Source organism: Thalassophryne amazonica, chromosome 14, assembly GCF_902500255.1.
Source record: "Thalassophryne amazonica chromosome 14, fThaAma1.1, whole genome shotgun sequence".
In the NCBI taxonomy this organism is placed as follows: Eukaryota; Metazoa; Chordata; class Actinopteri; order Batrachoidiformes; family Batrachoididae; genus Thalassophryne; species Thalassophryne amazonica.
The window spans coordinates 69,323,589-69,348,422 of NC_047116.1; the positions used below are offsets into that span (position 1 = coordinate 69,323,589).

The 24,834-nt window shown below is 43.2% G+C and overlaps 1 protein-coding gene across 10 annotated transcripts in view; it reads left to right on the forward strand.

The window, feature by feature from the left end:
- The window catches only part of stxbp5l (syntaxin binding protein 5-like), a 773,590-nt gene that overhangs the window by 532,337 nt on the left and 216,419 nt on the right, over positions 1-24,834 (forward strand). For 7 of the 10 annotated variants that reach the window (XM_034186799.1, XM_034186803.1, XM_034186804.1 and 4 more), the window contains exon 8: positions 20,412-20,553. In XM_034186799.1, coding sequence (XP_034042690.1) covers positions 20,412-20,553 — 142 coding nt within the window. The remainder of the gene's footprint in view (positions 1-20,411; positions 20,554-24,834) is intronic. The other 3 variants (XM_034186808.1, XM_034186800.1, XM_034186802.1) reach the window with 1 other exon arrangement.

The window sequence follows — 24,834 nt, forward strand, 5'->3', positions numbered from 1 at the left end:
TGAGCACCAGTCACAGGTGCTTCACATGATGTTGATGAGGGTGAGGATTCTTCAGCCAGCACCTTCTCCACAGACAAATCAGTTTCCATGCCACCTGAGGAGCAAAGAAAAGAAAAGAACACCAAAATATCCAGCCACACACCCCAACACACAACACCAATTTGTTGTTTGTTTGTTTGTTTGTTTGTTTGTTTGTTTGTTTGTTTTTTTTGGGGGGGGGGGGGGCGCTTCGGCCAGTTTCTGCCTCATTTGCCCAACTTTGTGTTATGTGTGAAGGGGCCATAACAGCTACTTTTAGCCTTTGTCATTATCTGTAAATTTAGAAAAAGCACCATTTCTTTCTGTGACATCAATGCTTCAATACTATTAAACAATGTAGATTGAAATTAACTTGGAAAAAGCTTAATCATACTTTCCACGTAGGAATACTGAATAAATTTAACATCATATGTTCCCTTGGTTTTGTCAGTAACCATTAGTTTGGTGTTTTTGGAGATCTGGAATTCCACTAAGGACCTCCCTTCTTAGGTCCCTTCAGTCCTGCCAAAATCATTGATCATTGAGATGTGACTAATTGGGCTGACTTGGGCATTTGATATTTGCAAAATAATTCTCTTTTTTCAAATATTATCAGAACTGACCTTGTGATCAGTGGTTTGTAGTTGGAAGTATTTCCCTCAGCTGTTAAAACAGCTGTGGACCAATGCTTTTACTAATCAGATTTGGAATTTCGTGTGGTGGGTATGTTCTTGGACACTCTGTGGTCTGGTAGCTGGTTTGCAGCTACTCAACAGTGTGTGTTTTTTTTTTTGTTTTTTGTTTTTTTTGGTTTGTTTTTTTTTTTGGGAGGGGTTGTTTTTCAAATCAATTTTATTTATATAGCACCAAATCACAACAACAGTTGCCCCAAGGCGCTTTATATTGCAAGGCAAAAGCCATACAATAATCACAGAAAAACCCCAACGGTCAAAACAACCCCTTATGAGCAAGCACTTGGCGACAGTGGGAAGGAAAAACTCCATTTTAACAGGAAGAAACCTCCAGCAGAACCAGGCTCAGGGAGGGGCAGTCTTCTGCTGGGACTGGTTGGGGCTGAGGGAGAGAACCAGGAAAAAGACATGCTGTGGAGGGGAGCAGAGATCAATCACTAATGATTAAATGCAGAGTGGTGCATACAGAGCAAAAAGAGAAAGAAACACTCAGTGCATCATGGGAACCCCCCAGCAGTCTAAGTCTATAGCAGCATAACTAAGGGATGGTTCAGCTGCTGCTTTTTTACCTGTTTAATACTTCTGTTAGTTTTTCAGTGTAACTGCTGTGAATTTTAATAAATTTATTTGCGTCTGTGTGAGCCTTAGGAGTGGTTAGCTTATCCATTATTGGTTAGCTTGTGTTTGCTTGGCTACATTCTCGAATTTCTTAGTGCACAAAGTACACTACTTATTATACTTTACACCCTGCGTAAATCCTGCGTGATGTTGGAAGATAGGGTGGCTCTCTTAGAGAGCTGTGTCTGTAAGTTAGAGCAGCTTCTTAGCGCAGTGGAGTTAGATGTTACGGGCACTCCAGATGAGGTTAGTGTTGGGCCAGCTAGCGAGCCCATTAGCATCAGCTTAGAAACGCCGGCTGTGGAGGATGGCTTTCGGACTGTGACTAGGTGGAGGAAGCCCCGTAGGGCTTGGTGCCCGGTTGTGGCACCCCGATCACACTCGCCAGTGCGAACTGTGAATCGGTTCTCCCCCTTGGATTTGCCAGATGTGAATTCTCTCTGAGCCCACAAGTGACTTTCACTCCTGTCTCCAGGCCGAAACACCAGACTTTAGTGATAGGGGATTCTATCACCCGCAAAGTCAGGTTACAGACGCCAGCTGACGTTAAATGTATTCCTGGGGCCAGAGCTCCCAACATTGCATCTCATCTTAGGGTGCTGACGCTGCAGAAGGGAAGACAGACGAAGGAACATGACATGAGATATAGTCACATAGTTATTCACGTTGGCAACAATGATATCAGGATGAAGCACTCAGAGGTCACAAAAATGGACATAGAGAGGACTTGTGACCTTGCCGGAAAGATGTGTCGGCATCGATTAATAGTCTCTGGTCCCCTCCACTCCCGGGGTACTGATGAGGTGTTTAGCAGGCTGACATCGTTAAATAGGTGGCTGGCGCAGTTTTGTAGACAGCAAGGCTTTAGCTTTATTGATAACTGACCTTCGTTCTGGGGCCGCCGTGGCTTGCTGATGCCGGACGGCCTCCACCCTACTGGGGAAGGCGCCGCCATCTTGTCTGTGCACATAGATAGAGCTCTACAGGGAGAGTAACATTAGGAATCTACAGCAGGCCACGGAGCAGGTGATTAGAGACGCTGCAAGGCTTATGACAAATGTGGGTGTGGAATCCATTAGATTAGCAGGGAATTTAGTGCAGAAAATTCACTATGGTGATAGTGCAGTTTATTTGCCAGGGAGGGAATTTCAACAAGTTGAGACTGTGGCCTGCTTCTGTAGTCATGTCCATAAAAATCATAGAGGGATATGCTTTCCAAACTTAATACCCATTACTATATTGGATGATGTTGAAATTGAGGATGGCCCAGTGGTTGTTCCAGCAATAGCAAAGATTTTGTGTCTGCTACCTACAACGCGCGTGGAATGTCTTAAACCTAAACCTACTTCTAGGCATCTTATATATGCTACTCTGGAACCACCCCTAATCCCAAACAGTTCAACTGTCAACCCTACTGAGGTCCTTAGACTGGGTCTCATTAACATAAGATCACTGTCCTCAAAATCATTGTTGATCAATGATCTAATTATTGATCATCACTTAGATATGATTGGACTATGTGAAACCTGGCTTAAACCTACAGCTGTCCTCCCCTTAAATGAGGCCTGCCCACCAGCATATACATTTAGTCACGTCCCTCATGATGCGAAGCAAGGCAGGGGTGTTGCTCTTATTTATAAATCTAGGTTTAGCTTATTAGCTGTTGGGGGTTACAAATATCACTCGTTTGAGCATCTGATTCTCCGCTCTGCTCAGGATATTACACATTGCCAAGGTCAGGAGAATAAAAATCAGTCGTATTATTTTGTCACTGTATATAGGCCTCCTGGCCCATATTCTGAATTCTTAGATGAATTTGGTGCGTTCATCTCTAACTTGGCAACTAGTGTAGATAACATTCTGATCATTGGTAACTTTAACATTCATATAAATAAGCCTTCTGATCCCCTCTGCAAATCATTTATGGAAATTGTGGATGCATTAGGATTTCGGCAATGCATTCGGGATTCATCGCACATTAGTGGAAATACCCTGGATCTGGTTCTCGCACATGGTATTGCTGTCATGAATATTGACATCATGCCTCTTACATCAGTGGTGTCTGATCACTCACTTATTAAGTTTACAGTTTCGCTGCCATGTTTAGTGGAACAACAACCTTATATATCATTACGGTGATGCATCAACTCCTTAACTAAGACTGAACTCGAAGCTAGACTGCCTAATGTCTTAACTTCACATGTGACAAATACCCAGTCAGTAGACAGACTTGTGGATAGTTTAAACTAAGTGCTCAAAACTACACTTGACATGATTGCACCGCCTGTGTTAAAACCGCGCTCCCCCAAATCACAGTCACCATGGTTCAATGATTATCTGCGTGACCACAAGCATAAAGCAAGAGGTCTAGAACAGAAATGGCGTCATTCAAAATTAGAAGTATTTCACCTTGCGTGGCGTGATGGTATCTTAGACTATAAGCATGCATTATTGGCTACAAAGCGAACTTACTCCTCAGATTTGATCAAGAAAAACAAGCATGACTCAAAGTTCTTGTTCAACACGGTGGCAACACTTTTGCATGGACAACCACCTGTAGTTCGCTCTCCTTTTACAGCACATGATTTCCTGGGTTACTTTGGGAAGAAAATAGAAGACATCAGGTTAAACATATCCCAGCCTTAATCCAGCTACTACATCCTGCTCTTGATGTGGGCGCCACTACTGAGGTATTACCTAGATTTACAGAATTTGACAGTATCTCACTAGGCATGCTGACAAAACTCGTAATGTCAACAAAAAGCACAACTTGTTTATTTGATCCTATACCTGTTATGTGTCGGACGCAGCTCGGAGAACCGACCAGCGTTTGAAGGACCCAGTATGAAATAAGCAGAGCACGGTACAAAGGCTAACTGAATTTAATACATAACAGTGATAATAATAACAGAAAAGGTGCGGTCTGGCGTGGTGCGCTCCCAGCAGCGCTAATGGTCCGGAGCCAGAAGCTGTTTCGGACCCAAGGACCCCGCCGACACCCCCCAGGTGGCCGCAACAACCGAGTCTGTGAAAGAAGGAACCATTATGTGAGTCCACACTCTACACACAGAACACTTAAAGGTGTACAAACAGCAAACACTTCCTGGCTTGATTACTGATCAGCTTCCAACCTGCAGGCATGGAACATCCCGTTCACAAAACTCCACCGCAGTGGAAGCTGATACATGACTAACATACAGCTCAATACAATAAGGTGTGAGGGACACCACATTTACTGACTGTATAACTGTTAGTCACAAAATCCAACGTACCTCAGGAAGTGTGCTGACGAGCGTGAGACCTCACCCCCTCCTCTTTCACAGACTGTGCATCAAACCTGGACATTCTCAGCGTCCGCTGCTGATGAGATGGCTCCCAAGACGACGATCTCACCCGTCTGGTCACAAGGTCGAGTCTCTGGCCAATGCACACTGTGCACTTCAGTCTTAAATGCCAACATACTCCAATCCCTCCAGATGCACCTCAGCTGTGAGTCCTGACGAGTCGCAGGTGATCAGGGTGAAGTCCTAACAGCCTCAGCAACACAGCCACTCAGTCCCAAATGCATGCCACCTGGGAGGAAACACAAAAGGCAAACAAACCAGCAGCCAGGCCCCCCCAGCCATACAACAGTACCCCACCCTCACGGGAAGCCCCCCGGCGACCACACACACCCGGCCCAGGAGAAACACCCCCCTCCAGGGACCATGGCTGGAAACCACGTCCGCGTTAGTCCTCCAACAGACTGGTTGAACTGGCTGCATCTTTGCCTTTGTTTCTGACAGTCTTAGCACAGGTGTGGCCAGGAGTTCCTACACCTGTGCGGTCAGCCTTTAACCAAACGTGTGATTAGTCAAAAACAAAACAACCAAAACATCCCCCCCCCCCCCCTCCCCAGGGGACCGTCCCATCAAACCCCAGGGAAGGGGAGAAAGGAAAAACAACCCAAACCTACAAACAAAAATACTAAAACACCCCCCCCCCCCCCCCCCCCCCAGAGGACCGTTCCATCAAACCCCAGGGAAGGGGAGAAAAGAAAAACAACCCACATGTAAACACACAAACAAAAATGCCAAAAGACCCCCCCCTCCTCCCCCAAACGACACGCAGGGACCAACACCCCCCAGAGGGCCACCCGCCAGCTCCAGGAGTAATAACCACGGCCGAGGTCCCTCTGGGATCCACCGTCACCCACGGGGACTACCAGCGCCCCCCAGAGGACCACTCGTCAACCCCAGGAGACGCCTCCCCACACGACCAATGGACCCAGCCCCGGCCGCCCACGGCTAGATGGACCCAACGCCCTTTCCCCCCCAGAGGACACCACAGTCAAACCCTGAGGGTGGAAACTGGGGGAGGAAAAAACAAAACAAAAACCCCAACCCCCCCCCCCCCCCTCCCGGGTGCAGAGGCCACCTGGGAAACGCCCAGTACAACCTAACTGCACCCCTCCAGCAATGCCGACACTACGGCACCCCCGGCTGGAGTCAGAGGAGAAGAGAGGGCATAAAAAACAAAAAGAAAAAAAAAACAACCCAAATACCACCCCATCACCCCCCAGGGGACCGTTCCATCTAACCCCGGGGAGGGGGGAAACAAAAAGAAACAAAAGAAAAAAAACCAGACCAACACACAGTTGTTTGGGTCCCCGTCTCTTTTTTTTTTTTTTTTTTTTGTGTAACAAAGGCCGCAGGATCACACCCCCAGACAAACAGTGGACAACAAAAAAAACAAAAGCCCACACAAAAACCCACTCAAAAAACACCCACACAAAATGAACCAACACAAAACAAATCAGTGAGTTATACCGTCAAGCTCAACCACATGGAACACACCTGTTCCTACTCAAGAGCTTGACGGTACCGTGATTCAGTCACCACAAGGGGGAACCAGAGTGCTAAAAAATGAAAAACCCCCTTTGGTGACAAAAACAAACGAGCTGCATCTTCGTGCGCAGCTGTGTGCAACACAACCAAAATGTGCTCAACTAAATAACGCCGGAGCTGAAACAACAGACGCAGTAGTTACCTTTTATCCGGGGAAACGGGGCTACGACTGTAGCACAGGAAGCCCAGCGACCCGTGCTAACAGAGCTCCGCCGTGCGCGTGAACCCATTACAAACGCACTCTTGCAGCTCCCGTTTAAACCTCTTATCCGGTCGGAGTGTGACGCGAAGCTGTCGCCAGTCACACTCCACCACGACCCACGGATAAGGCACAAACACAGGACACGGCTGCAAGAGAGCACAAATTAGTATCCAGTAATGGGTTCTCAAACACGCACCTTCCGGGCGGAGAGCCCCGCAACTGATCCGGATAACCACTGAACGTCTGCTGCCGCCTTCCCGGCGCGTTACCGTCTCTGCTACCGCTGGGTCCGTGATGTTTGGCCAGAGACTACTGTTATGTGTCGGACGCAGCTCGGAGAACCGACCAGCGTTTGAAGGACCCAGTATGAAATAAGCAGAGCACGGTACAAAGGCTAACTGAATTTAATACATAACAGTGATAATAATAACAGAAAAGGTGCGGTCTGGCGTGGTGCGCTCCCAGCAGCGCTAATGGTCCGGAGCCAGAAGCTGTTTCGGACCCAAGGACCCCGCCGACACCCCCCAGGTGGCCGCAACAACCGAGTCTGTGAAAGAAGGAACCATTATGTGAGTCCACACTCTACACACAGAACACTTAAAGGTGTACAAACAGCAAACACTTCCTGGCTTGATTACTGATCAGCTTCCAACCTGCAGGCATGGAACATCCCGTTCACAAAACTCCACCGCAGTGGAAGCTGATACATGACTAACATACAGCTCAATACAATAAGGTGTGAGGGACACCACATTTACTGACTGTATAACTGTTAGTCACAAAATCCAGCGTACCTCAGGAAGTGTGCTGACGAGCGTGAGACCTCACCCCCTCCTCTTTCACAGACTGTGCATCAAACCTGGACATTCTCAGCGTCCGCTGCTGATGAGATGGCTCCCAAGACGACGATCTCACCCGTCTGGTCACAAGGTCGAGTCTCTGGCCAATGCACACTGTGCACTTCAGTCTTAAATGCCAACATACTCCAATCCCTCCAGATGCACCTCAGCTGTGAGTCCTGACGAGTCGCAGGTGATCAGGGTGAAGTCCTAACAGCCTCAGCAACACAGCCACTCAGTCCCAAATGCATGCCACCTGGGAGGAAACACAAAAGGCAAACAAACCAGCAGCCAGGCCCCCCCAGCCATACAACAATACCAACAAAACTGTTTAAGGACCTGTGGCCCACTCTTGGGCTGACTGTGCTAGAAATTATTAATCTTTCGTTAACTTCTGGATCTGTTCCTAAATGTTTCAAATCTGCAGTGATTAAACCTTTACTTAAGAAACCTAATCTTGACCCTAGTGTATTGACAAACTATCGGCCGATATCAAATCTATCATTTTTCTCTAAAATTCTGGAAAAAGTGGTGTCATGGCAGCTTGTAGACTATCTTATTGAGAATAATGTCTTTGAGCCACTGCAGTCTGCTTTTAGAAAATATCATTCCACAGAGACAGCTCTCACTAAAGTGGTGAATGATCTTCTGCTTACAATGGATTCGGACACCACTACGGTTCTGTTGCTGTTAGATCTCAGTGCTGCATTTGATACAGTGGATCATCATATTCTACTTGATAGGCTGGAAAATCATTTTTGGATTACTGGGAGTGCCCTTGCATGGCTGACGTCATACTTGACCAGTCGTTCTAACTGTGTTTTGTACAGTAACACTACCTCTAACCTTAGTGACATGAAATTTTGGGTTCCACAGGGGTCTGTCTTAGGCCCCCTGCTTTTCACCCTTTATATAGCACCCCTTGGGCACATATTGCAGCGTTTTGGGATTACCTTTCACTGCTATGCAGATGATACTTAGTTATACATGCCGATAACTGCTGGTAATCTCGTTCACATAAAATAAGATTGCCTTGCAGGAGTGAGACGTTTGATGTCTAGAAACATCCTACTTTTAATCTACGATAAGACTGAAATGATGGTTCTTGGTCCAGTGAGACATCGGCATCAATTTGACCAGTTAACACTCAGCCTCGGCTTGTGTGTCATACATCACACTGACAAAGTATGGAACCTTGGGGTAATTTTTGATCCTTCGTTGACCTTTGGCCTCCACATTAGAAATATTACTAGGACTGCTTTCTTCCACCTGCAAAATATAGCGAAGATGCATCCCATCCTGTCTATGGCTGATGCTGAGACCCTGATCCATGCATTTATCTCTTCTAGATTGGACTACTGCAATGTTCTATTTTCTGGTTTACCGCAGTCTAGCATTAGGGGTCTCCAATTGGTTCAAAATGCTGCAGCCAGACTTTTGACACGAAGCAGAAAGTTCAACCACATTACACCCATTTTGATATCCCTTCACTGGCTTCCTGTCCCAGTGAGATCAGATTTTAAGGTTCTGCTACTAACCTATAAAATTATTCATGGACTGGCACCTCCCTACCTAGCTGACCTAATTAAACCTTACGTACCGGCCCGGGCTTTACATTCTCAGGGTGCAGGACTACTTTGTGTCCCTAAGGTGAATAAGAAGTCTGCGGGTCACAGAGCTTTCTCTTATCATGCCCCTGTTCTGTGGAATGATCTCCCTGCTTCAATAAAACAGTCAGATTCTGTGGAGACTTTCAAGTCCAGACTTAAGACGCACTTATTTACCCTTTCATATGGCTAGCATACTGGTACAGTTTTGTTTTATGCTTTTTACTCTTTTAATTCATTTATTAGTAATTGGAGCGGGCTGCGGCCTCAACTGTTCCCACACAATGTTGCATCCTTGTGCAGTGACTGCACCCACATTCCCACACATTTCACCCTCTGTCCCCAATGTCAGGGACCTGACACTATAAATAGCTCTGTCAGCATGGTTCCATACCACAACTGATCAAGATGGCAAACTGATTCTCTGATCAGGCAGCCTTACAGTTGATATTGGAAGAGACAGAGGGTTTTGATGGTGATGCAAAGGAAGAAGTTTCGGATTGTGAGGATCACATTTCTGAAAATTCAGTGACTGACACTGAGTTTTTAGAGGATGAGCATCAGCCAGTTCTGAAGCGTGAAAGAGCCTCAGGACCAACCCTTCACCAGCCAGGACTAGTCTGTGAAGTGTGTAGACCAAAGATGGACAGAAAAACACAATATACGAGGTCTGTTAGAAAAGTATCCGACCTTTTAATTTTTTTCAAAAACCATATGGATTTGAATCACGTGTGATTGCATCAGACAAGCTTGAACCTTCATGCGCATGTGTGAGTTTTTTCACGCCTGTCGGTTGCATCATTTGCCTGTGAGCAGGCTTTGTGTGAGCACTGGTCCACCCTCTCATCGTTTTTTTATTGCGAATAAATGTCTGAACGATTTGGAGCTTTGCTGCATCAATTTTTTTCCAAAAACTGTGAGAGACTTCCAGGTGGACACCGTTCGGAAAATTAATATGGCTTTCAGGGATGATTTTATGGGGATTATACAGATTAAGGAGTGTTACTACCGCTTTAAGGACAGCCCACAACTGCTGAGAGCGTGGCGCGCTCCCAGGCCGATCGACATGCTCAGACCCTGCTGAAACAACCAGATCATTTCCAACGTGAAGGCTTTGTTGATCCGGGACCTCGTCTGACTTTGTGCATGAGCTGGACATGCCCCAACATGTCCTGGAAGGCTTCATCACGGCGTTGCTTTGCGCCATGCGGCTCCACCGCCATGACAAAAACTCCTGTAACAGGGGAATGTGCCGTTCATTTCTAAACTGGACGCTGTCTTGATCCGGTATGTCGTCTGACTAGCACAGGAATTGTGAAAAGACTTGGACATCAGCACTTTTTCAGCACATTAAGACAGACGTGCTGAGGAGCCGCATGGCGCAAAGCAACGCCGTGATGAAGCCTTCCAGGACATGTTGGGCATGTCCAGCTCATGCACAATCACAATCGGATAATCACACAACTGAAAAGCAACCGGAATCCATCTGAAAGCCATCTCAAAGCTGTCCTGTGAGACCAACACCGAGGTTGTTTTGTCCCGCATAATGAACGGCTCCGTGGCGCGTCCCTCCGCATTTCTTTCCATGAAAAAAACTCCTGTAATAGTGGAATGGTTCGAAAAAGTGCTGATGTCCACGACTTCTGCCTTTTTGTGAAAGTCAGACGAGGTCCCGGATCAACAAAGCCTTCACGTTGGAAATGATCTGGTTGTTTCAGCGGGGTCTGAGCATGTCGATCGGTGCTGGGAGCGCGCCGCGCTCTCAGCAGTTGTGGGCTGTCCTTAAAGCAGCAGTAACACTCCTTAATCTGTATAATCCCCATAAAATCGTCCCTGAAAGCCATATTAATTTTCCGAACGGTGTCCACCTGGAGGTCTCTCACAGTTTCTGGAAAAAAATTGATGCAGCAAAGCTCCAAATCGTTCAGACATTTATTCGCAATAAAAAAACGACGAGGGGGTGGACCAGTGCTCACACAAAGCGTGCTCACAGGCGAATGACGTAACCGACAGGCATGAAAAAACTCATGCATGCGCACGAAGGTTCAAGCTTGTCTGATGCAATCACACGTGATTCAAATCCATATGGTTTTTGAAAAAAATAAAAAGGTCGGATACTTTTCTAACAGAACTCGTATATGCATCCAGTGCAAGAAGTAAATATGCAATACACCAGTGGTGGGCACAGATAACCAAAAAATTAACTTCGATAACAGATAATCAGATGACTGAAAAGTTATCTTCGATAAAGATAAAACAATAAACCTGTTATGTGTCGACGCGGGTTGAGGAGCGGACCTGCGTCAGACGGAACCCAGCGCTAAAAATAACCAGAAAGCGGTTCCAATAACAAAAACAATGTATTTCACCCACTGGTGCATAATAAAGTGTAAGAACTGAAATAGCGTCCTTCTGGTGGAGTGAAGGCTGGCACGCTCTCCAGCGCCAAAAGGATCGAAGCCCGGTGCTCCTGGACCCACTACCACCGCCAAACACCCCCCAGGTGGACACGACAAACTGACTCTCTGCGAAGCATAGAAGAGGTGAGGTAAGTCAGCAGTTACAACTAATATCCTTCAAAAGACACACATTATCAGCAACACATGCAGGTCTGAATTTTAAGCTTTATGCAAATGAGCAGCTTCTCACAACAGGTGGAGGACCACTTGTCCGCATGCCACAGCAGTGAGAAGCAAGCTGCACAATCCTCATCACAATTCAAGTATACTGCGTAACAAAATACCAAGTTACTATCAACAATTAGTCAAACACTTAATCACCTTTGATGTGTGCTGACAGCATGTGTCCCTCACCCTTCCTTGCTTCACAGGCTCGATGTGTCAAACCCAGGCGCGGTCCTCAGCGTCTCACAAACGAACATCACAAGGTCGAGTTCCCGGCAGTTCTGCTTGAATCACACATGACTTAAATGCAGAACGCCATCCAATTATCTGCTTCAGCTGAAAGTCTTTAAGGTTGCATGTGAGCACCATTCGCAGGTGCTGCACATGATGTTGATGAGGGTGAAGGATTCTTCAGCCAGCACCTTCTCCACAGACAAATCAGTTCTCATGCCACCTGGAGAGCAAAGAAAAGAAAAGAACACCAAAATATCCAGCCACACCCCCCCAACACACAACAAAACCACCCAAAAATGTATCAGAAGTTACAGATAACCGATAACTTCCAATATTGTTGCAACTACTAACAAGCTGATTTTGAGCTTTAACATCGCGAGAGCTTTTGGAAGCATCAAAAGCGACAACAGATCCAAACGAGTCATTACTTTTGTCTTTCAGCATCCTGCCCCCTGCTGGAAGTTCCAGTTTACTACATTGCTTTTAGCACAGACACAACTGAGAAAAGCCAGAAAGCTCAACTCTACCCAATCACAGTCCTGCCATCAGACTGAGGTCTTGGAAAATAAAGCGCTGCTGAGTTATGGTTTGGTGTAAAAATAAAATGAATACTGATAGAATAACTCCATTAATGTCAATTCTGTCATTTGTGCAAAGTTAAGATATAACATATATCTTTTAATGTTGAATAATGCACTAATTCTGAAGTTTTGTAACAAACACAGACAGACAGGCATTCTGGGTAAAATGTGCCTCTGCTACACTGATTGGTTGATTAATTCTATGTAAACCAACAGGTTAATGTGAGGTGTGTCATGTGTTGGTGTTTACAGATAAATGTGCTTTTGTAAAATATTCCATTTTTTATTTGTTTAAAAAAAAAAAAGGCATTTAAAAAAAAAAAGCCAAGTTGTAATTAGACAGCTGTCTGATATAACCGGTGTCAAAATAAATAGAACACTGCCAATTGCTGCAAGTTTTGGCCCTTTTTCAGCTGATTTTTCATTCTTGTGAGAATTTTTTGGATCGCACCAAGTTTCAGGTTAATCGCACGTCCTGCATTGTTTAGTATTGTTGGGAAAGTGTAAGTACACGGACCCACAACAGGGGGCGCAAATGAACGGACAATGGAATAGGTCAAATAACAACACTTTACTGTTGCGAACGTGCACAACAAATACAACAGATTACAACAATGGACAAAATTCAATTCACAAAGGTGTCATGTGGGCAGGCTCGAAGATAGGAGACGCCTCTCCGAAGTAGAACCGGAACCACACGGTTTCCGCCGCCACAGGACCCCGGGAATACTGGAGCCGCCAAGTCCCGAACTCCCAGGTGGCCACTGCCTCCGCGTGTCGGACCTGGTACTGCTGGCGAGGAACAAAGTACAGTTAAATGAGGGCGCGTTTGCACCCAGCAATCCGCACGGCAGGAAAACTACCTCCACCTCTCGTTGGAAAAGGAGTCTGTTATATAACGCACAAAGTCACAAAAGATTACTGTCACACAGTGAGCTGAGAATATTACCTTCCAGGTAGAACGATATCTCGGCAAAGAGGTGGAGACGTCGTCCTGCTGATATACTCCTGCCGATCAGATGATTGGTAACAGCTGTTGCAGGTGATGCGTGACAGCTGTCACCCTGGCTGCTCCTGTGAGGCGGCTGCGCCCTCTGGTGCCTGGAGCCCGCACTCCAGACAGGGCGCCCTCTGGTGGTGGGCCAGCAGTACCTCCTCTTCTGGCGGCCCACACAACAAGTATACATTTAGTAACAAGCTGTGTTTAACATCTCACGACCACCTCCCGATCGGCAATCGTATGATCAGATGAAAATCTGATATTCTTGTTGATATTCTTGTGCCTGTGCAAACACCGCAGACCTGTCTTGTAATGTTTTTTTTTTTTGTTTTTTTTAACTTTGATGTCTCCCATCAAGAGTTTTTGTAAATTAAGTTTGAAAAAAAAAGCTTTTGTTTACATTTTGTTTCTGGAAACACGAGTCCGATGTGTGGTTTTTGAACATACAATGTGTGTGAGAACATAAATCGGGCTCTCTGAACTTTTACACTGTGCGGTTCTGTGGTACACTGTCTGCCCAGCTTCAGTCTGAGCACTGCCATGAACACTCTGGCCAGTAGATGGCAGTAGAGACCTTGAAAACTTGCCAAAACAAAATTCCAGATAATCTGTGTTGCTACTTGCTACGTTTAAGATGCATGGAATTTAATAAAAGCAAACACAAAAACAACATCTATAAACCCAGAGAATATATTCACAAGAGTTTTAGGCACTAGAGTTTAATGCTGTTGTCCTGATCATAGTGTCTCAAATGCATTCTCCTGTCGTGAATGTACTGAGATTACCGTAATGAGATCACCCTATCCTACCCATAATGCACTGCTGGGCACAGCATGCCCACACTAAAACCTTAAAAATTAGTGCATTACTTTAAAACTAAAACATGTATCTGATATTTTCACTTTATAAATAATAAAGTGATAGTGGTTTTCAAAGTTATCTGAAAAGATAATCCGCTAATGAAAACTTTATCTTCGGTAATTATCGGATGATCAGAAGTGTGCCCACCACTGCAATACACACAGTGAAATTCTGCCCCATGAGTGGCAAAGTCTGGTATGAAAATGAGCGACTTCAGTGGAGCTAATGTGTTGTTCAGACAGGTGTTATGTGTAAACTGACCTGAGTAGGTTAAATTTCAAATGAAATTCAAATAAATAACACCCTTAGTTTTGATATAACTTGCTTCATTCTTACATTTGTTAATTATTTTCCAGTTATGCCTGCTTTATGATGCATTTCCTCATTTCTATACATTTTAATTAAAGATATGAGCAAAACAGTTGCATTTCTATTCATAAATGTGATTTAGCAAAGGTAAAAGGAAAAAAACATATGTGATGTTTATATTACTTGCAATTGGGATAAAGTAAACATCTTCTGAGTATTTTAACCCAAAAAAAATGTGATTATGTTGACTTAAAAGTCCCAAAATGCAATGGGTCCACCAGACCCAGCAGGACTCCCTGTGTAATAAAACAAAAACAAAGACCCTATGAGGGTTAACATGCTGTACTGTTTAACAGGTGAAAATGTACCAGTAGTTTAGCAGATTCATTAAAATCTCTTTAAATGTGTTACTTTTTCTGTTATTCTTTTACACTTTGACTGAATGCAAAAATAGAGATAGAGATTGGTCTGTTTTAATAGGTGTGTACCAATTAACCAATAGGAATTGAAAATCAATTTTAAACTAATAGGGATGACTTCATCAATACATGGTCTACTGAACCGGTCGACTGATCAATTTTAACATTAGAAATAGGTTGAATTAATCTTGTTTCACTATGCTAACAACAGCTTCTTCATCTGGGATTCTATGTTGCACTTTCTGCTACTGTTTTTGGTGCTACCTCCAGTGGTGAACAAACAAAATGCAGATGCAGAGTCATTGTGTTACAGCATAGTAGTAAAAACCTGAAGAAGGTCCCTGGTTCTTCATGAAATTTGACTTTGAAGACAAGGAATTATACTCTTGGTTTATTCTATTTTATGAGAGAAAATGAATCACATCGAATGGAACAATTCCATAATAAAATGTATCATTACTGAATCATGTTGTAGCCCATGTCTTTGGATACCTGTCCTATTATTTTAGGAGATGCATGCTCCTAGTGCTTATAATAGATAAAAAAAAAAAAAAAAAAAAAATCATATTTCTGGCATTTTTCAATGATACCTTTTGTGAGTGTCAAAACATTTTGGATGTCGTTCCACCCTGAAAGGTTTAAAACAGGCCTGGGCCACTATCCACAAAGCAGCCTAAGGCTAAAAGTAGCTCCCAGTGATGTTATTCTAAGAAAAATCTTAGACATTTCTTAGAACTTTCCCTTCGTAAGATGAAAGTTGGCCACAAAGCACCTTAGACCTTAAGAGAGCTACTAAGGTGCCAAACTGGTGGTAAGACTAGGGAGGATAACTTTTAGCAAGGCTAAGTGTCTTAAGCAGACAAGATGGTGGAATAGACAGAGTGGAAGAAGAAACTCTGTATGTTGAATGGCAGTGATTCATTAACACACTACCAGCTTGATGGTGCAGGGATAATGGTTGTGTTTGAACTCATAAGGAATGAGCTTACTTTTCCCACCCAGCGTAGTAACATAATGATGCTTGAGATAAAGGTCGTCACAACATTGCAATACCTGGCTATGGGAAAATGTAAATAGCATATAAATACATGTAATTATATATATACATTGTATATATTTGTGTCTTATATTTGTACATATATATACTTATATTGTACTTATATATAATTGTACTTATATTGCACTATCCTATATAATGTTATACCTAGCTATATATATTAGCTATTCTATTCTATGCTCTGTAAAATTCATACAGTTATTAATGTTAAAGTAAGCGATGTCAGCAGTTATAGCCTAATCTCACCTATTTCAGAAGAACTTCACTTGTGTACTGCAATCTCCACTTCTCACACTCGCCACTTGTGCGCAGTTACCATCATGGAGAGTAAACATATTAATAAGTTAATATAACTAGCGTGTTGCCCATAGGGATCCACGGGCTCAAGATTGGGTAGTGTTTATAAAATAGGTAACTGATTATTCGGTGGGACCAGGGCCTAAGCTGTACTTGGTGTGAAGTTGAGTCATCCCTGGCAGCACGGTGACAATCAGTGTATGTGAATGGGTGAGTGTGAGGCATCATTGTAAATTGTGTTGGCCATCTGCATCAGATGGAAAAGTGCTATAGAACTGTAGTCCATTTGCTGCTGCGATGTAACTTGACTGTGGACTAGAGGCTGACATTTTTGACTCCCATCCCATGGGATTTCCATACTGGATCGGTTGAGGCCCGGGTTAACAACGTCTGCCACCGGTGCTGTTGCCCAACAGGGTACCAGTGGAAATTGGGCTACTGCTAGGTGAAGATGACGAAGAAGAGGAGGAGAACGTTTCCACAAACAGCAGGAGAAGAAGAAAACTAGAAGGGTGGAAATGATAGTGGGGACTTTGAGATACGCAGTCAGAATGACAGACTCATTCTAGGTGGAGGTGGGATTACACCAAGGATCAGCTCTGAGTCCTTTCTTGTTTGCAGTGGTGATGGACAGGTTGACAGATGAGCTCAGACAGGAGTCCCCATGGACTATGATGTTTGCTGATGACATTGTGATCTGTAGTGAGAGTAGAGAGCAAGCTGAGTCTAGTCTGGAGTGGTGGAGATATGCTTTGGAGAGAAGGGGAATGAAAGAATGAAAGGAGCAAGACTGAGTACATGTGTGTGAATGGGAGGGAGCCCAGTGGAATAGTGCAGTTACAAGGAGTAGAAGTGGTGAAAGTAGATGAGTTTAAATATTTGGGGTCAACTGTTCAAAGTAATGGAGAGTGTGCTAGAGAGGTGAAGAAGAGAGTGCAGGCAGGGTGGAGTGGATGGAGAAAGGTGGCAGGAGTGATTTGTGACTAAAGAATATCAGCAAGAGTGAAGGGGAAGTTTACAAGACAGTAGTGAGACCAGCTATGTTGTATGGCTTATAGACGGTGGCACTAACAAAAAGACAGAAGGCAGAACTGGAGGTGGCAGAGCTGAAGATGTTGAGATTTTCTTTGGGAGTGATGAGAATGGACAAGATTAGGAATGAACATATCAGAGGGACAGCTCAGGTGGGACGGTTTGGAGACAGTCAGAGAGGTGAGATTGAGATGGTTTGGACATGTGCAGAAGAGGGACCCAGGGTATATAGGGAGAAGGATGCTGAGGATGGAGCCACCAGGCAGGAGGACAAGAGGGAGGCCAAAGAGGAGGTTTATGGATGTGCTGAGGGAGGACATGCAGGTGGTTGGTGTGACAGAGGAAGATACAGAGGACAGGGTGACATGGAAACGATTGATCTGCTGTGGCGACCCCTTGCCGAAAGACAAAGAAGAACAAGATAGGAATGAACAGAATAAAAATCACACAGATGAGTTTAAAAAAACCTGATGTGGAGAAACTCTGCAGTGATGTTCAGAAGCAGAAATTACATAAAGCAGGTGAGAACTCTAAACTTTAAAAGGGTGTTATTTTCCAAAGATATTTATTTTAGATGACTTAATGCAGTTGTTTTATGTTCAAGCACAAAATGCGACTGAGGAGAAAAAAAGAGGAAATGAACTCTAGTCAGAATAAAAATACAAGCTGCTGAGTTTTTGTTATTTTTCAAAGTTATTAGGCTCCAGCTCTGGGTTTTATTTCAAAGTAAGTTACCGCTTATTATTTTCAAAAATCATGAGAGTCAAATCTGCATTGTTCAGTTTTTCCTGCACATTTGTGTATTTTTCCTTCTTTGTAAGAGTTTGGTGTTTTAATTTGTTCTACAAGGTTTGAAAAAACAATAAAATGTGTTCTTTAATTTCAGAAATGGAACAGAAACAACTAGAAATCAGAAAAAGTTGGGACTGTATGTAAAATGAAGATAAAAATAAAAATCTTGCACTCGTCCCAGTTTCTCCACTCACACCCACAGAAGCCAAAAATTCTTCCAGAGTTGTGTCTTGGTGGCTTCCCTCACTTGTCTTCTTCCAGCATGGACATTTAGTTTGTGAGAACTGTCTACCTGACAGATTTACCATAAAGTAACACACTGTTTGTATTTCTGAATTATTGATATAAATGAAATCTAAGAAATATTCAGTGACTTGGAAATGTTCATGTATTGATCCTCTGACATTTCTCAAGAAAACTGGCTGTAAAAATGATTAATTAATTCTTACATTTAGAATAAATGATGCAGGCTTTAAATGTAGGAATGGATATATATTAACAAAAAATAGATAAAAATAAAGCTGACCACACAAAACATGAAATATCTTGGTTTCATACAGTCAGCAGTTACAGAAATAGAAGTCAAAGTAAAAGGATCATTACATGTCCACCACCACCACATACTGAAAAACTGTAAGATCACAGGCTATGCATTATTTATGTTTTGTCTTGTAGTGAAGGGTTTTTCTTGTTTGTTTGTTTGTTTCTTTGTTTTTTTTTTTTGTTGTTTTTTTTGTTTGGATTAAGGCAATAAGTGCCTCCCTGTATGTATGAAGTGTTCCTGTTGTCATTGACGCCTTTATGGTGTCAAATCTCACACGTAATCACGTTTTTGCTGGGGAGGCTGAGATTTCGTTGTCAGTGTAAACAAGTGTTTGCGGCAATTTGTTTGCACCACTGCGTCGTTATGGAGGTGAGTTCAACCAAAATATGTATTTAGGTGTTTAACTAAGATAATTGTCCATCTTTAATGTGAGTTTTATTAAAAAAAAAAAAAATGTTGCTGTTAGGGTTGTGTGTCAGGAACTGGTTCTTTTCGGATATCCTTAAGAAATGATTCAATCCATCGACATCAGTAGCCTTTTTGCTTAACGACTGCCTTATCAGTCCTTCAGAGTGGCCATTGTTTTTGGGGGTGTTTGTCATGAAAATGATCATTTCTCTATATTGATTACAGACCCTGCAGCGGGTCTGTTATCAAGCGTTTCTGCAGCGCAGCTTTGCTTTGAACCTTCTACCAATGAAGCAGTGCTTCGATTTAAGATCTGCTTCTTCATTGGTTCTTCATTTTATTTTGCTTTTTCTTAATTTTTCCCCACTAAAACCTGAAAGAGTATATGTCTGTGAGTAATATTTACCTTTTTGATGTTAACCCAACCTATTATGGTCTTCTGAAATAGTTGTATTTCATAATTTAAAAACGGGACCGATGCTAACGCGTTAGGATGTCTATGGCATTTTCAATGTTAAAATTAGCATTAAGTTGAGCCATTATCAAGCCTCCCTCCCCAGCGTGCAAAGGATTCTGGGATACTCTAAAACTGTCAATATCTTCTGAAATAAAACTGCAGAACACTAAAACCTAAAAACTTGAAGAAGGAAAAAATGGGAGTGGTCATTCTCAATGGGAGTGGGATGGGAGTGGTAGTCTTTTTACCAGGAGTGGGACGGGACTGGAATTTTTTTTTATTATTATTTTTATTTTTTTTTTACTCTGGCTAGGGATTGGGATGGGACAGGATTTTTTCTTTTTTTTTTACTCTGGCCTTTTTACTCCGCATTGGGATGGGACAGGAATTTTTCTGTACGAGTGGGACGGGACCGGAGTGAAAATCTATTCCCGTGTCACCCTCTACTATGGACTAGTGCAGGATTTGACTGATTGATTTCCAAATCAGCTTGAAATTGTGTGCAACAAAAGACAAGAGTGATGTCAAATTCCAATTTTTCCCTTGTTTGTTCAGTAATTAGATTTTGCTGGAGTGTACGAGTATGTTTTGTTGGTTGGTCCAGTGAGCTGACTAGCTGTTACTGAAATAGCCATGTTTAAATGTACAACTTGAAATATATTTATGTTTGTTGAAATAGTTTAGTATTTAATATTATTTATTCATCATTGTTGAAACTGAGCATCTCTTAAACATGAAGTCAGCTCCTTTTTCTGTAATTTGAAATCATTGACCTATGATATGGTCAGGAGTAATGACACTTTGCTTTTGGGTAAGTTATTTAGGTGACAATTGCTCAAAAACATCCACAGGCCACATCAGGTCAAACATGTGAGTGTAAACAGCATATAAAATGGACAAATAATAGCTACTCAATCTGTTTTGCTCTGTATAGGCTATTCATTCAGTCAGCTGGCATCATGAAGGGAAGCAGTTCATGTGTAGTCACTCAGATGGCAGCCTTACCCTGTGGAACCTCAGAAACACCACCAAGCCTTTCCAGGTCACCTTCCCTCACGGTGAGATGCACATCCACGGTAAATATAAAATAAAACAAAAAATAAACAACAATATATATATATATATATATATATATATATATATATATATATATATGGGTAAAGCATAGAACACATGAAACCAGAGAAATGCTGCAGGCTCATGTTTATTTTAGATCTGTATTGTAGAATTGTGAATGCTTGTGTTTTTGTACAACTAAAACAGTTTGTGTATGTATACAATATGAGGTGTATTCAAAAAGTATCCAACCTTTTGCCACAAAAAAATACAACCTGGGGGTCTGAAATCATAATCCTCTTTGAAGTAGTCTCCTTGGGACTGCACAGACTTCTCACAGCAGTTCTACCATTGTTGGAAGCATTTCTGGAAGGCCTCTTTTGGAATGGTGTCCAGCTGGACCATTGTGCTGAGTCTCTTTTCGTGTCTTTTCGATCTTGGGAAAAAGCCCAAAATGAGAGGGATCCATGTCAGAAGAGTAGGGAGCCTGACAAATCACAGGAGTGTTGTGCTTGGCCAGGAAAGCCTGAATCAGCTCAGCAGAATGGGTGGGTGCATTGTCATGATGGAACCCCCAGACGCAATTGTTTCCATTCCGCAGTTAGTGGCTTCAGCATGAATTTCGCTGACACTCTCTGTGTGCCCAAATCCTGCATCTAGTAAATGCAATGTAGTTAACCTGTGTTTGTCCCCACCTCTTCTGCAAGTTCTTAGATGATGATACGGCAGTCATTTATCACGCATTTTGTCAGTCACTTGGTCGTTATGGCTTGTGGATGGCCTACTGGAACCTGTGTCGCTCTCCTCGGATGTGCACCCATTTTTGAAGTGGTTATCCCACTCTTTTATTTGAGTTGTGCTCATGGTATCATTGTCAAAAGCCTGCTGAATCCTTCGAATGGTTTCTGCTTGGGCACAGTACCTCCAGAAAGTATTCACTGCGCTGCATTTTTTTCAACCTGGTCTCACGGCAAGCTGTGAATCAGCAGCACGAAATATACATTAATCTATTGGTTTGTGATATTGTGACGAAAACCGCCTCATTTTCATCACAGCAGCATGAATTCATTCTAATTCATTCCGTGATGGCTGCACGAAATTAAAAGTGAAGCGGGGGGAGGGGTCGGGGTGGTTATGGTTTGGGTTGAGGGAAGGAGTAGGGTTAGTAATAGTGAGTTAAAAAAAAGTCACGAAAATTTGACTCATTTAGTGACAGGAGCACGAAAAAAAAATGTGACACTGGCCTGCTTTTTCCTACATTTTTTTAATGTTACAGCCTCATTCTAAAATGGATGAAACTCATTTTTTCCCTCTACAAACAAAAACCCATAACATTTTTTTATTTTTGCAAATGTATTTAAATTTATGCAAATTTATTAAAAATAATTTTAAAAATCCTAAGAAATCACATATACATAAGTATTTCGCCATCGCCTTCGCCTTTGAGCTAAAAATTGAGTTCAGGTGCCTCCTATTTCCAATGATCATCCAAGTCAAAGGTATTGTTTGCAAACCACTGAGACATAATTGTCTCGAACCACAAATATGGTCAAGGGTACAGAAACGTTTCTGCTGCTTTGAGCACAGCGGTCCCCATCATCTGTAAATTGAAGAAGTTTGGATCCACTGCGATGCTTCCTAGAGCTGGCCGTCTGTCTAAACTGAGCGATCAGCAGAGAAGGGCCTTAGTCAGGGAGGTCACCAAGAACCTGATGGGAAATCTGTCAGAGCTCCAGCATTCCTCTGTACAAAGAGGATAACCTTCCAGCAGGACAACCATCTCTGCAGCAATCCACCAATCAGGCCTTTATGGTAGAGTGGCCAGACAGAAGCCACTCCTTAGTAAAAGGCACATGCTAGCCTGCCTGGAGTTTGCCAAAAGGCACCTGAAGGACTCTCAAACCATGAGAAACAAAATTCTGTGGTCTGATGAGACAAAGATTGAACTCTTTGGCGTGAATGAAAGGTGTCATTGTTGTGAAAGTGTAGTGACACGGACCCACAACAGGGGGCGCAAATGAACGGTCAATAGATGAGCCAAAAAGTAACAATTTAATGTTGTGAAATGTGCACAACAAATATACAGACAATCTCACAATATGATTACAGTCAAATTACAAAGGTGACGTGTGGGCAGGCTCGAGGATAGAAGACGTCTGTCCTGAGAAGGGCCGGAACCACACGATTTCCGCCACCACCGAACCTGGTGAATACTGGAGCCGCCAAGTCCCGAATTCCCAGGTGATCACCGTCTCCGACTGTCGGATCTGGTACTGCTGGCGAGAACAAAGACAGTCAAGTGTGGGTGTGTGTACACCCAGTAACAACAACGGTGGGAATGCCACCTCCACCTCTCACTCAATATGTGATGAGTACCACAGTGATTCCTCAGGGGAAAAGAGTGCCGTCCTGCACTCACTCAGCTTCCACAGATAGAGGAACCGGTACTCCTGCAAACACTCACAATATACAGATATATTGTAACACAAAACGGCTGAGGATATTACCTTCAATGAAGTACGATATCTCGGCGATGAGGTGGAGATGACGTCTGGGTTTTATGGAGTGAGGTGATGAAGAATGAGTGACAGCTGTCAGGAAGTAATGAGTAACAGCTGTCACTCCTGGCTGTGTCCGTGGCGGCAGCGCCCTCTCGTGCCTGAAGCCCGCACTTCAGGCAGGGCGCCCTCTGGTGGTGGGCCAGCAGTACCTCCTCTTCTGGCGGCCCACACAACATGTCATGTTTGGAAGAAATCAGGCACCATAACTACACTAAAGCATGTTGGTGGCAGCATCATGCTGTGGAGATGATTTTCAACAGCAGGAACTGGGGGACTAGTCAGGATTGAGGGAAAGGTAAATGCAGCAATGTACAGAGACATCCTGGATGAAAACCTGCTCCAGAGCGCTCTTGACCTCAGACTGGGGCGGCAGTTCATCTTTCAGCAGGACAATGACCCTAAGCACACAGCCAAGATATCAAAGGAGTGGCTTCAGGACAACTCTGTGAATGTCCGTGAGTGGTCCAACCAGAGCCCAGACCTGAATCCAATTGAACATCTCTGGAGAGACCTGAAAATGGCTGTGCACTGACGCTCCCCATCCAACCTGATGGAGCTTGAGAGGTGCTACAAAGAGGACGACAGGTGGACCAAGCTTGCGGCATCATATTCAAGAACACTTGAGGCTGTAATTTCTGCCAAAGGTGCATCAACAAAGTATAGAGCAAAGGGTGTGAGTACTTATGTATATGTGATTTCTTAGTTTTTTATTTTAAATAAATTTGCCAAAATAAAAAAAAAAAAAACACTGTGAAGCTCTGTGAATACTTTCTGGGTGCACAGTATTCCCAAGCTTTGGGCAAATTGTGATGCAAAACCTTAGCTCAATCAAATAAGAATCTGAGAATCCAACAGGTGCTCAGTACACATGTTCACTCTGAGGCTGACTGCTGGCGATTTATGCGCTCTGTGGGAGGGAAAAAAAATTCACGTATGTTCCAGAAGGTTCCCGTGGGATACTTTCTGAATGCATGTCGTGTGTGTGTGTGTGTGTGTGTGTGTGTGTGTGTGTGTGTGTGTGTGTACACACACACACACACACACACACACACAGTGGTGGGCACACTTCAGATAATCCAATAACAGATAATTATCGAAGATAATGTTTTCATTTCGTATCTTTTTAGATAACTTTAAAAACCATCATCAGACTAATTATCTTCCGATGAATTGCCGACCAATAACTTTTAGACCGATAATGTAGTAAACCAAACTGAACAATGAAAAACATTTTTAAAACTTAAAAGCAGTTGAGACCTACCTGTTAAAAGTTTCTTAATAGGTACCCTATTCTACCCTCTGCAAACAGAAAAGAGCTGTTTTCAGAAAAAAATTACTCTATCCTCTGTAGGCAAAGGAGACCTGGTGACCCCCCCCAAAAAAAAAAAAATCATTTCCTTTAACACCATACTGATATAACCGCAATATCATCCAAGTCATCCAGAGGCATACATTTTTAACTTATGGTTCAAATTTTAACCTACTCATTTTGGACAAGTTATTTAAAATTAGTCATGTCTGAAGTTTTATAAAGTGAAAATATCAGATATATGTTTTCGTTTTAAAATAATGTGCTAATTTTTAAGGTTTTGTGAGCACATGCTGTGCCCGGCAGCAATGCATTATGGGTAGCATAGGGTAATCTCAGACGTTCACGACAGGACAAATGCATTTCAGACACTCTGTTCAGGCTCCATGGACAACAGCATTAAACTCTAGTGCCTAAAACTCTCATGAATA